Below are 13,422 nucleotides of genomic sequence, written 5' to 3' on the forward strand. Positions count from 1 at the left end.
AACTAATATTTGGAGAGCATAGCTTTTGTTTTTCATTAAAGACAACATGGTAGGGAGAATTATGCATTTTAATCAAAGCGGGAAAATGCAGCAATGACTTAAGTTTCCAGGTTTGCCAAGTTTGACACTGAAGTCCTCCCTGCCACCCCTCCAAAATTTTCTGAGCATACTATGGTAATATTAACTTGGGTTATGAAAGCTCATGTAACTTGGTCTTATATACAGTAACTTGTATAATTGGTGATGAAATATAATTTTTTTCTTTCAATATGAAACTCTTTTAAAAAGTTGAACAATTGGATTACTCAGAATCAGTCAGAAACCACAAACCCAGAACTGTGGTTTCAAATTCAGACCTATGTCTTGAAATTTAAGACAGTTTTAAGATAGAAATGTCCTTAATTACACATATTTTATGTGAATCCCACAGATATAGTGAAAACACATACATACTTGAAGTTTCCTAGCCTGCACTATAGACATTTTTGTGTTTTCTAGTAGATCATTTAATAATAATTCTTGTTTGTAGTCAGTTTTCCAGCGCAGTGCCTGGCTGGAAAAGATATTCAATGAACTAATAAAAGAATGTCTATTGAACATAAACATGTGACTAAGGGAGAGGTTATGTAAAAGCAATGAAAGACAGTTTCTGCTCTAGATTACAGTCCAACCTCACTTACATAAGTGCAAAAGATTTTCTTCTTTGTGTCAGTCCCTAATATAGCTAAGGTGCCCTAGGAGTTATCATTTTCCTTACTCGGGAGAATCACGAACTCCCTATTCCTCAATGTTGTTTGTGCCCTTGATTGTCAACGCCCTTAAAGTACCAAATGAAAATGAGAGTTGCGTGAAGAATTGAATGTTTCAAGCACCTTAAGTAAAAATTAAGTGGCCAATTGTTATTCTGCTGGTGGTTGGGCTGTGACTGTTCATAAAGCCCTTAGATTTGCAAATTTAAAAATAAAAAACAAATCTGCAAGCTTTCTAGACCTCCTTAAAAAAAAAAAAAGAAAAAATCTATCTAACTCCTACTTTTGTGTGGCCTCAAATGGGTGTTTACACGGTGTAAACAAATGCCAACTCATACTCCCAAGGGGCTGCCTGATCAGCAGCGAGGCCGAGGGGTAAAGTGCGCGCGCACACACGTGTGTGTGCGTGTGTGTGTGTGTGTGTGTGTGGGGGGGGCGAGCAGCATGTCCTCAGAATCCCTCTCTCCTGTTTGCCTTTTGCCAACTAGCTGTCTCTATCCCACAGCGGAGATGTGAGGCGAGCATTTGGCAAAAGAAAACAAAACCAAAACAGACCTTCACCTAACCAAATCCGAGAGTCACCGAGTGGAATCCCAGAGCCCCACTTAACGGAGAAGACCTGTCCATGGTCCTGACCACGTCCTCTCCTACTCCCTTCCTTCCTCGGCTCGGGATGGGGCTAGCAACAGAGGAGCGGGCGCCCGGCGTGGTCCCGGCTCCGGGAGGCTCCAGGAGGCTTCGGCCCGGGCTGTCCCCAACCCTCCGCGCCCCTCGGGCGGGTCCGGCGCGCGGGCGCCACAGCCGTCCGGACTCGGCACCTGTTTTGAATCCCGGCGCGAGGCGCAGTGGGGGCGGCGGGGTGGGGGCGGGGCGCGTCACGTGCCGCCGGCGGCGGCGGCCCCAGGAAGGTTCCATTTCTTCTACCTCCCGCACTCTGGGTGCTCGGGCCCCTCCCCGCCCCGCCCTCCCGCGGCTCTCCTCTCGGCCGCGCAGCTCGGAGACTCCGGGCCGGGCCCGCCCCTGCCGCTAGCGGACTCGGCTGGTCCTCCGTCCTCCGGCCCGCCGCCCCTGCCATCCAGTTGGTGCGGTCCATGGCGAGCACATCATGGCGATTGAAGGTAAGTGGAGGCCGACGGTGGTGAGCGAAGAGGGGAACGCCCAGTCAGCGGGGGATCGAAGGGGTCCGGGAGGTTGAAGTGCGGGCGGGGCTGTCTCCTGAGGGCCGAGGTGAGCCGGCGGAGCGCAGGGGTCCCGTCGGCGCCCGGGGAGGCGGGTGGGCGGAGCGGCGCGGCGGAGACACTGGACCTGGTTCGCCCGCGCGTCCCGGCCCTCGCGGTTCCGGTCTCGGCCGGCGCGCGCGGGGGCGCAGGTCTGGAGCTCTGGTACAGGGTCGGGGCCGCCTCCTCCGGGCCCAGCAGAGTGGGCTCCTGCTGCGGCCCTGCAGACCCCGCGGGACGGGCTGGGAGGAGCGTGGGCACTGGGGCTCGGGCTGCACCTCTCCCGTTACATCGCCCCAGCAAACCTTCCTCCTGAGATACCTTCCTTCTTGCCAAACTGAGCCCAGTTTAGCTGTCCCCTTCCTTATCCTTTCCCATCCCTGCTCTGGAACTGATTTTTCTTTCCATCCATTACCCTTCTCTTTGATGGTGTAGGGGACCAGGAAATTTGGGGTGACGTTAATTTCCTCATCAAGTGTTTTTTTCCCCCCTTAACACTCAAAACCGCTTTTCTCAATGTAGGAGTAAATATATCTTTACAACTTGGGCACTTTTAGAATCCTGCAAATATCATTCTTCTGTTTTAGTGAGAACAGTATTTTTAAAAAGTAGCTTAATAAGAGTTAAGTTCCAACATAAGGTAGATGGCACTAACGTGTACTTTTTTCTTGTTCTAAAAAACATGGAACAGGAATTAGTATCTATATTTTGTCTTGCTTTTAAGGAGGATATTGTGAAAATTAATATCATAGCTAGGATATTTATGTGAAGCCTACAGCATCTTCTATCCCTGCCTCACTGTTATATTAACTCAGACAATGCAAGTGACTTGTAAATTTCCCTATATATATACTCACCTGTATGTGCAAGGTACCTAGAACTGTATCCTTATTTGTTTACACTGAATGTGTGTTCCTCCTAAGTAAAACTTTTCCGAGTGCTTCCCATATAAATGACAATCACTAGTAGCACACATATCTGGGGAGTTTATGTCAGATCTTGTGAGCTCCAAAATTAATGAAGCTGTGTGTTTGTTTCATTTAAGACAATAAGTACCTACTCTATGCAGGACACACATTCAGTTTCAAATATCTACTTTAGCTAAGATTATGGGGAATAAGATCTACTGAAGAATACGATTTACCTATAATCTTTGATATTCCTGTTATCTGGAACAGTACTTTCAACTTCTCTTCCTCACTGTACTTTTTACTAGGGCTTAAAAGTTGTATTGTATATTTTCCCATCCAGTTTGTGGTAAAATGGTGAAGGTAATAAGGTTTGTCCAGAATGTGAAGAAGGGTTAGTCAGATAGCATTAAGATATGGTCTTATAACTTGTAACTTAAAATATTTTCCAGTTTTTTTTAGTTTGTCCATTCTTTCCTATAGCAGTTAAATGTTACTGGATCCTTTTTCATGTCAACTGTTGGTATTTTGCTCTGCCCACTACTTGCATGTTTAAAGAACAAGATTTTAAAAATCGTATTCATGGAATTATTCTGTGGTTTTATTATCATTTTATTTTAGTGCTGAGGATTGAGCCCAGAGTCTCATGCATGCAGGCATGCACTTTATCACAGAACTGTACCTCCAAGCCTTTGATATGTTGAGATACTCTCATAAATATTTTTATATTTAAGTATTTGTTTAGATTTTGTGGTTTAAAGACCAACCAATTATGTCCTTCCTAGTTAGGCAAAGTAACTGTATTGGTATATCTCAAAGATGTCAGGTTGATCTTATCACTTACTAAAGCAGATTTTTTAATACACATCATTCCTAGACTGTATTATAAAGTGAGCTCTAGATGAAGATTCTGTATTAGAAACTGAGAATTTTAGATTCTCAGAACTAAATATCCAACATTGTTCTCAATGAAGAGATTCTGAATTCTAAAACATGGTTGCTCCATTCACCTGTTAATTTAACAGACATTGATTGTATGCTAGCTGCACATATTATTCTGTACTAAACTTCATGGGCCCATGAAGGTGAATAAGACCACAGTCTTCTCCTCAAGAGTTAGCATTCTAGTGAGGGAAGACAGATAATTTTAAACAGGCAATTATGATATAGTGTGAATACCAAAAGATGAATCTTAACTTCTGTTGTTTAAAAAATGGTGATGAGTTCAACACTGGTTTGGAGACAGTAATTTTTATATTTGGGAGGTCTTTGCATTTGGCCGAAAGTTCTGTATTTGGCCTAAAGTCTGCCATTCAGTAACTTCTGTCTATTCATCTGGTTCTGCTTTCTGTAACAATAATTAAAAGTCCTCTGTTCTCTGTCTACACAGCATCCTCTCTACAACTTGAAAACAAATATACAGTGTTTTCTTTTTTAGACATACTATCCAGTTCTCTCCTTTGAAGGAATTATACTGTTTTAAAATTTGGAATATAGTGGTGGGCTATTCCATTTCAGTTGCACTGTTGAATAGTATGCATTAAAACTTTTATATCACCTTTGAATTGTACATAATCTTATTAATGTAGCTTATTATTAGAGTAGCCTTTTGGGAGCTTTATGTTGGCCCAAGATGAGGCTGCAGTCAACAAAAAGCAGTTTTTACCTGGATTACTCTCAAGTCATGTCTTCAGTCCTTTGTATAACCAACGAATGTTTTTAATTAAAGAACAGGTCATTTATATCAGTTAAGTATACTCTGTGCGAGTGTTTTGGGCCTTTAGTCTAGACATTTAGGTATGAGGATTCACTTTTATTTCCTCCTCTCTGGAACCCTTATTTTATAGCACCAATTTATTTCTACTAAATATTATTCATATCCTCCTTTATAAGTCAGACATTTAACAGCTGGTCTGGCCCTCAAATAAATATATAATGATACCATTTAAGATGTTACACTGAACTAACATAATTTCACTCAGATGTGAAGAATTTAGTTCAATCTTAATTAAAAGTACAATTTTTAAAAGGTATTTTGAAATATTGAATAGTTTCAAGATCCTTCTTGTTATTCTAGCTGTTTGTTGATACCATGTTGGGAATTATGTTCTACCTGGCCTGTCAAAGCATGTAATTGCTATCCAGAATATTAACTCTTCTATTATTGACCTCTGTCAGTCTGACATTGTTGACTGCACTTTTATCTTCTCTCCTGACAACATAGTTCTTAATCATCTCTTTGTCTCTCTTTTGTGGTACTGGGAATTGATCCCAGGAATGCTCTACCACTGAGCTGTATTCACAGTCCTCATTATTTTTGATTTTGAGACAGGCTCTTGCTAAATTGCTGAGGCTGGCCTTGAATTTGCTATCCTCTTGCTTTAGCCTCCTGAGTCACTAGGATTATAAATGTGCACCCTTGAATCTTCTCTTCATCTACTTGACCTCCTGTTTTTTGTGTTTCTCTTCTCAATCCTCTTGCCATCATCTGCTTTACATGTACTGTACACATTGAACAATATTTTAATCACTTGTTTACAAATCTGTTTTTGCAGTGCAAGTGTAAATTCCTAGAGGATAACATTTTACTCATGTTAGTACTCCTTAAATTTTGAATAGTACCTGAACATAGTATGTTCTCAAACCATGTTTCTTGAACTGTTTCACGGAATTCTGTAGATATCACCATGGATTCCCTCCACTGCTCAGATGCATATCTTTAACACTAAATTTTCTTGACTTATGTTTCCAGATGGTAGCTAGATATCTTCATTTGGATGGCCTACAATGATCCAAATGTGTAGCTTAGAACATTAGGAGTGTCCTAAAGTTGTAATTGCAGGCACCAAATCAATTGTAGCCACCAAATTTCCCCTCCATACTCCCCCTCTTCATGCACATTTACCAACTGAGTGGCATTTTAAATAACCAGACATTTAAGTTAGAAACCTGGACATCACACCTATGTTATAATTCACATTTCAAACTAATTTATGTTGCTTGGTGCTTGTGTTGTTTAGTTTATGCCCCTATTATGAGACTCACATTAGTTTCCTAAATAGTCTTATCTCTAGTCTTCAGTTTCCTTCCAATTCATTTTCCAAACTAGTGTTAATTATCTTTGTAAAATGTAAATCTCAAAATTTTAAAACCTTACAATAAAGCTGTTTCTTAATATCTGGTCCGTCTCCTCATTCAATCTGCTTTTTTCCATCTTTTCCATAAGAGTAACAAAAGACTCTGCAACATGTTTTGTGAAAGTGAAAAATGAACACCTTTATTGTTAACTTGGTATACTTAATTAAGTTAGTTTAACAACTTAATCTCTCTGGAAAGCAGTTTAAAAATTGTAAAAGAAGTTTGGAAAGATCTGTGTATGTATGTATAGATATCTACCTTTTATTCATAGTGCAGCTTATATAGTTGGCCACACATTTCTACATATGCTGTATTTTAAACCTATTACTAGAATTCTGAGATGCTCATTAAAACTTTTCCCCTAAGATTTTTTAAATTTTATTTATTTTTTATTAGCTACACATGACATTACAATGATCTTGGCAATTCATACATTTCCCCCCAAGATTTTTAAGGCAGAATTTGGGCTTTCAGAAGCCGTTTGAAATATTGAATTTAAAAAACCAATAGAAACATGATATATATTAATCACGAGGGAGAACATCAAACCCAATTCCTACTTTCCATGTTTTATTACTAGAGAGGTAGGCTTAGTATATACCTATGTAGGGTCAGTGTGGTTAGGATGTCATACCTATTCACAGTCTGTAGCAGAATGAGGTAATTTATTTAATAGTTTATTTCTGGAGGAATTACAGTTCAGTTTAATCAATGATATTCTTAAAAGTGATACTTTGACTTGTGGCAAAGCTAAAATTTCTAATTGTTTTTAAAAATATTTTCTTAGTTTAGATGAACACAATATCTTTATTTTATTTATTTATTTTTATATGGTGCTGAGGATTGAACCCAGTGCCGTACACCCACTAGGCAAGCATTCTACCAGTGAGCTACAACTTCAGCCCCCAAATTTCTAATCTTTGAGAGAGATTTGAGACATGTTTATACATTTAGATGGGGTTGTTCAGAGACTTCTGGAAGTAATTTTTACTAATTTACAGTTTACTTGAGATTCCTTTTCTAACTTACTAAACCAAATTTGAAACAAGAAGAAAACACAACAGTTATTTTCAGTTGTTTTAAGGTGGTAATAGAATGCAACAGTGCATAACAATGGGGAAAGGGCAGGGAACCATATATTGGCTTAATTTATACAATTTGTTGAGTAATACTGTTTGCATTATTACTTTTTTGGAAGACAGTGTTTATATACAGTATATATGTGATAGTATACTCACTTTCCTCTTAGATTTGATTTCTATTTAGTTGACCTCACCCCTTCAGCCATTGAAAGTAGATGTATATCAATAATGTAAGTTTGAACAAACTAATATAGATAGAATATTTCAAGCTTTTGAGTAAAATGATTATATGGATATTTTATGTATGTGGTAATGTCTTAATTAATTGAAATTAATTAATTGAAAGCATCAATTTACCATTTTGTAGGAGGAGGAAATAATGACAAACAGCAAACTGTTACTAGGAATTTATTTACAAGTAAACTATATATATATATACACACACACACACACACACACACACACACAGCAATTTATTATTTTCTACATTTTTTAGGACTATATTCATATAGATATTCAGAGTAGTAATTTTGAGTCATCATGAGGTGACATAATGAAATATTATCTTAAATATTCTGAGTTTATAAATTTAGTAATGCATATTTGTAGTTTAAAAAAATTAATCTGATGTAGTAGTCAAAACAAAGGTTTTGTTTTATTCTTATTTAACTCGAAAATTTAATTTAGTAGAGTGTGTGTATGTGCACACATATTTATTCAGGGATTTATTGTGTTATGTTAATGAGCTTCTAATTGTCAAAAACCTGACAGGGATTTATTGTGTTATGTTAATGAGCATCTAATAGTCAAAAATCTAATTAACAAACTAAATAAAAAGTGACACAATGATTGGAAAATGGATTGATTTTTGATTAGTGAATTTAATTTTATGAAATTTATATTTCTTAGGAAAAAATATTGAATAAATGCACAGGAGCTTATGTGGATCAAATAAGATACTGTATTGAGCATGCTCTGTAAATTGTGAAGTACTCTAAATAAGATATTGTCATGAATAGAGTTTTATTTGGTTATAGGTGATGCTGTTGTGGAGGTGAGTATGTTCCTTAAAATTTGGGCTACAATTGAATATAAGTACTGTAGACAATATGAGTTTGTAAAAGTATAGAAAGAACTTGATTCATTCAGACTTTTAATTCTACAGTAATTGCATAGTATCAACAAAAAACAGTGATTCCATTTTGGGAGATAAAGTCCCAGAGGATTAGAGGCCTGAAGATTTTGTTTATTTTTTAAAGAAAATTTTAAGAAAGAGAACAAGTTAAGTATGAGAAGGTTAACATTTATTTTTGAATATTTATACATTTAGTGATATTTAGTGATAATTCATGCCTTAAAAAGAAGAAAACATTATACTGAAGTCTTCCCTGATTCCTGAGCTTGAACCCTTCAGTTTTCTTTGAATTTTATATTTTTCTTGTGGAGAATGCTAAGGGAATTAACCTTTTTCAGTGTCTATCATGGGCCAGTCATCACTTATCTATTCTCTCAGTTGTGGTTAGCACTACTTTACCTACTCTCAACTGTAGTAGTCATCTGCTTTATGAAGGACTCTTTTTTCCTATCTGTTGTGGACTTGGTTTCAGAATCCTGGGCAACACTGCCCTTTGCTCTCACTCCAGCAGCTACTACTAACCCATGGAAATCAGTATGCAAGATGAAAACTGTTTTCTTTCCTGCGGTTGTTTTTATTACCACTTCTACCACTTCACAAATGACTTTTATTTTGTGGTACTAGGGATTGAACCCAGGGCTTCTCATTTTGAGACAATTTTGCTGAGTTGCAGAGACTGTCCTTGAACTTGTGATCCTCCTGCATTAGCTTCCCAGGTTGCTGGCATTATAGGTGTATGACACAATACCTGGCTTTTAGTTATTTTTTTCTTACCCTACAGATTAAGTAACAAGCATAAAATGTTACAAAAATGGTGCTGGGTGATGCTGACTTCAGAGTTAAGTCTGGATAAATTCAGGATCTATGATCTTTCCTCAACACTGTATTTTAAATTATAGATCAGAACTGGTATATTTGAATGAACGGCTAATTAGGGACAAAACTAAAATGTGTCTAGAGATCAGTGGTTAAATTGTTTGAGGGTAGTTGGCAGCATTAATAGAAAATATTTAAAATTTCATCTTCATTATATATATGTTTTTGCATACCAATTAACTATAACAATGTATGAGTGAAGGCTAACTTACAGATTGTGTCTATTTTAATAGATATGCTTTGAAGAAGAATCTTTAAGTGAGATGAAATTTTAAGATATTTCTACAGTAGATTTCCTGTGTTTGATAAGGCAGAAATAAGTAGACCTGTAAATTTTGGTGTTTTAGGATAATAGTCAGAACAAGTTAGATAAAATACAGTGAATTTTGAAAAGGACTCTTAAAGTAACTAAATTGTGGGTTTAATTCCAGTTTTGTATACCTGTATCTATTTTTATTTTGCGGGGAAGGTACCAGGGATTGAACCTGAAGTGCTTAACCACTGAGCCACACATCCCCACCCCTTTTTAATATTTTTATTTAGAGACAGGGTCTCCTGGATCTATTTTGATGGGGATTATAACATTTCTACACATTCTCCTTTGTAAATGTGGAAAAAATATGTATTTGTGCATATCCATGCACATCTGTTTCTTCTTATTTCCCCCCAATTATAAGGGGACTATGCCAGGTTACATTATGCTCCTACATGGGTTTGCCTGAGGGAAAAGATGGTAACTGACAAAGCGTATCATTTTCTATTGCTCATTTTTATGTTGCTTAGATGGTTATTTCAAAAGCAATGTTAATATGACCTGTAAAAAGTTTTTGCAAAATTCACTTCTATTTAAATTGCCTTAGAAGATTAGAAAACAATTCATAATTTTATTTTTTCATAAAAATGAAGAAAAATCAGTTTTTATTTCTTGATTATATTAAACATAATGTTTGAAAATTTTTATTGATAATTAGTTACCTTTAGTGTCTGGGTTAGTCATTTTATACTTTAAAATAACAAGTTAGACAACTTTATTTTTTAGTTCCGTTTCTTGTTATATTGGTTGTGTGATTCTCATGAGTACTTGGGCAAATATAATAATTATTTGACTAGCTTTTTTGAATTTGTGAGGTTTTTAAATACAGATAAGTTGAATACTTATAAAAGGAAGTTAGCTTTCATTTGTTAATAATAAGCTTTGTAAAAACTGTGCTGTTATATTTAAGATTGATTGTAAAACCTAACCAATTTATATTAAATATGTGGGAGAGCCTAGTTTTAATTGCACACGTTAAAAATTGCAGCCTGACTGAGTCTGGTGTTGCATGCCTGTAATCCCAGTGGCTCGGGAGTCTGAGGCAGGAGGATCATGAGTTCAAAGCCAGCCTCAGCAAAAGCAAGGTGCTAAGCAACTTAGCAAGACTCTGTCTCTAAGTAAAATACAAAATAGGGCTGGGAATGTGGCTCAGTGGTTGAGTGCCCCTAAAAAAAAAAGAAAAAAAATGCAGCCTGGTTACATGGATAAAATACATAATTCAAACTAAGTTACCAATGTTAGCTTCTAGAGAATATACATTAATGACCACATAGAAGAAATATTTCTAAGTAACCTAAGAAAACATCATTGGCCTCAGTCTTTATTGCATTATTGTTATTACTTGATTCTTCTAATGTCTTGAAAATATGTTATAATTTGGTAAGTATTGACTTAATTGATTGTTGTCTCCTCAATTTAAAGATATGTTTTTATAGTTGTATTTCATTCTAGCCGTTCAGCAAATGATCTGTGTTTGCTCATTGGTAATATTCCAGTTAATACTGTATTTTACCCTGGGAATTTGCTGAATAATAATTCTTTTATAACATGGCTTAACATTATGTACTTTTTCTTGCTGTGAGTGTTTCTGATAGTGATTAGTCTATATTGCTGATAAGAAGGAAACAATGGCATTGTTGCAACCAAGTTAGACTGTAAGTCTAACCTACTTTAGTGATAGAAATACTGTTTTCTAGCTTATTTGCTTGCTTCTCAGATGACCTACTTTTTTCGTAAGTGGATATAATAGTATTTTATTTCTCGTATCATTGCTGTAAGATATTCCTATTTCTTATAACTGAACTTTCATAATAAGCTTTTAAAATGAATTAAAGAATTCAATTATTTTGCTTTGATTATATAAAGTTTAAAAGTAATTCACAGTGTAATGATTCAGCTATACATATACAGAACAATACAAAATTTTATTGAGCCTACATTAAATTGGTGGCATTATGTTTTTATGTGAAGGAAATATATATTTATAAAGTAACTAATAAAATTACTTTTAAATTAGAATAATCAGTACATATTTATGGGTATAATGTGATGTTTTAATACATGTATTAGTGGAGTAATTTAATTGAGCCAATTAACTTATCTGTCACATCACCTACTCATTATTTTTTATGATGAGAACATTTGGAATCTACTCCCTTAGCAATTTTCTTTCTTTCTTTTAAATATTTATTTTTTAGTTGTAGTTGGACACAATACCTTTATTTTATTTATATGTGATGCTGTGGGTCGAACCCAGGGCCTCGCACGTGCTATGTGAACGCTCTACCACTGAGCCACAACTCTAGCCCCTACTCCCTTAGCAATTTTTAATAATATAATTACTTGTTTTTAACACAAGTTAAAAAGATTTATAGCAATTAGAATAAAAAAAAGTTGATAGCAAAATTGTTTATAACCAACCCAATCTCAAGTTAATCCACATGTGTATGCATTGAAGTTTATGTATGTATAAATATACTGAGATGTGTGTACATATATATGTATATATACAGTGGAATTTTACACAGTGATGAAAGGGAATGAATCACAACCACAAGTAATAAAATGGATTAATGTTACAACTATTGATAGAAGCAAGACTCAAAAATGATGGCTAAATGATTCCATTTATATAAATTTTATAAAAAGATAAAACTAAGTAAGATGTATTGTTAGTACTCAGGAGTGTGGTTACTTCTGGGGAATAGGGTTGTACTTATGGAGGTACATAAAGAGACTCCTGGAATGCTGGCCAAGTTTTTTCTTGCCTTGTTTTATGGTAACTTGGGTGCATACTGATATGAAGAGGGTTTGGGAAGTGGTGATGTGATTTCTGCTCTTGAGAGGCTTGTTGTTCAAAATATCATGCTTGAATGAAGTGTCTTCATTGCAAAACTTCATAAAGCCTTAATTTTTGGGTTGTTTAAAAAAATTCTGAGAACCAGGTTATCACATTAATTTAGTTAAGTTTAAAGAGAAGAATTAGGGAACTTTTTTCCCAAGATAATTTCTAGGTGCTAATATAAAGTGGGTTTTGGTAACATTCAAGCTCAGGCTATTTTCTATGTTTTTAATGCCTCATAATTTTTTTTTAAATAGGTGGAGAGAGAACCTGTGGAGTACATGAACTTATTTGTATTAGAAAAGGTAAGTCAATGCTCAGTAAAGATATTTAAATACTAAAAAAATACAGTGTACAATAGATTTTTGTGAGATGGCAGACAATTTATTTGGATTTATTAGACATAACATTTAATAAACATTAATTAATTAATGTTTGTTACTTGTATTATAGACTTAATTGTACATAAAGTACATGTTGATTACTATGTGGCTCTTGAGAGTTGCTGCTTTATATTTAGTTTTGATGGACTGATAAAGCCTGGTTTCTAGCATATTGATTTTTAGACATGGTGAAGAGGCAAAGAATGGAGGGTTTGATTTTTGTTCCCTTTCAGAATCTGGAATCTGAGTGCATGCTGATCTCCCATTGACTTCTGTTCTATTACTGTGCCCCATCAGAGAGATGTGAGGAGTTGGTTGAAATTCAAATCGGGAATATATCAAAGACCACAACATCCTATGACACGAACAACTGTCTATGCTTCCTTAGACAACTGGGTGGTTCAACAAGGTGGCCCCAGGAAAGGTAATTCAGTTATTAGGTGGAATGCGAGGAATCAGGTGTTCTCCAGATTTGAAAGAATCAGGAGAACATTGGGTGTCCCCATAATTCTGTAGAAGTAATCACAAATCTGTGAAATGGTATGAAGAAAGGAATAGATAGACTTGGGGAGGCCAGGGAAATAAATTCTTATAAATTTACTATTCTTATCTCTTTTAAAACTTGGAGTGCTTTCTTTTTCTTGCATCTCTTGAAAATTCACCTGATTTTCTTGAGTCTGGTCAGTTAACATCTAACCTCACCCTAATATTTTACCTGCAAGAGGTTTGGAGCAGTGTCAGTGTTAGTGATACATGAGTGTGATTGGCATGTCAGGGAA

General features: G+C 36.0%; 1 protein-coding gene across 5 annotated transcripts in view; it reads left to right on the forward strand.

Moving 5' to 3' along the window:
- The first annotated feature begins 1,644 nt into the window (after positions 1-1,644).
- Syt14 (synaptotagmin 14) overlaps positions 1,645-13,422 on the forward strand; it is a 220,810-nt gene continuing 209,032 nt past the window's right edge. For 2 of the 5 annotated variants that reach the window (XM_078022758.1, XM_078022754.1), the window contains exons 1-3: positions 1,647-1,867; positions 12,518-12,565; positions 12,941-13,067. In XM_078022758.1, the coding sequence (XP_077878884.1) occupies positions 1,841-1,867; positions 12,518-12,565; positions 12,941-13,067 (202 nt within the window). In that variant the 5' untranslated portion in view covers positions 1,647-1,840. Of the gene's footprint in view, positions 1,868-12,517; positions 12,566-12,876; positions 13,068-13,422 lie in introns of all 5 variants that reach the window. The other 3 variants (XM_078022756.1, XM_078022755.1, XM_078022757.1) reach the window with 3 other exon arrangements.

This window comes from Ictidomys tridecemlineatus, chromosome 10, assembly GCF_052094955.1.
Source record: "Ictidomys tridecemlineatus isolate mIctTri1 chromosome 10, mIctTri1.hap1, whole genome shotgun sequence".
In the NCBI taxonomy this organism is placed as follows: Eukaryota; Metazoa; Chordata; class Mammalia; order Rodentia; family Sciuridae; genus Ictidomys; species Ictidomys tridecemlineatus.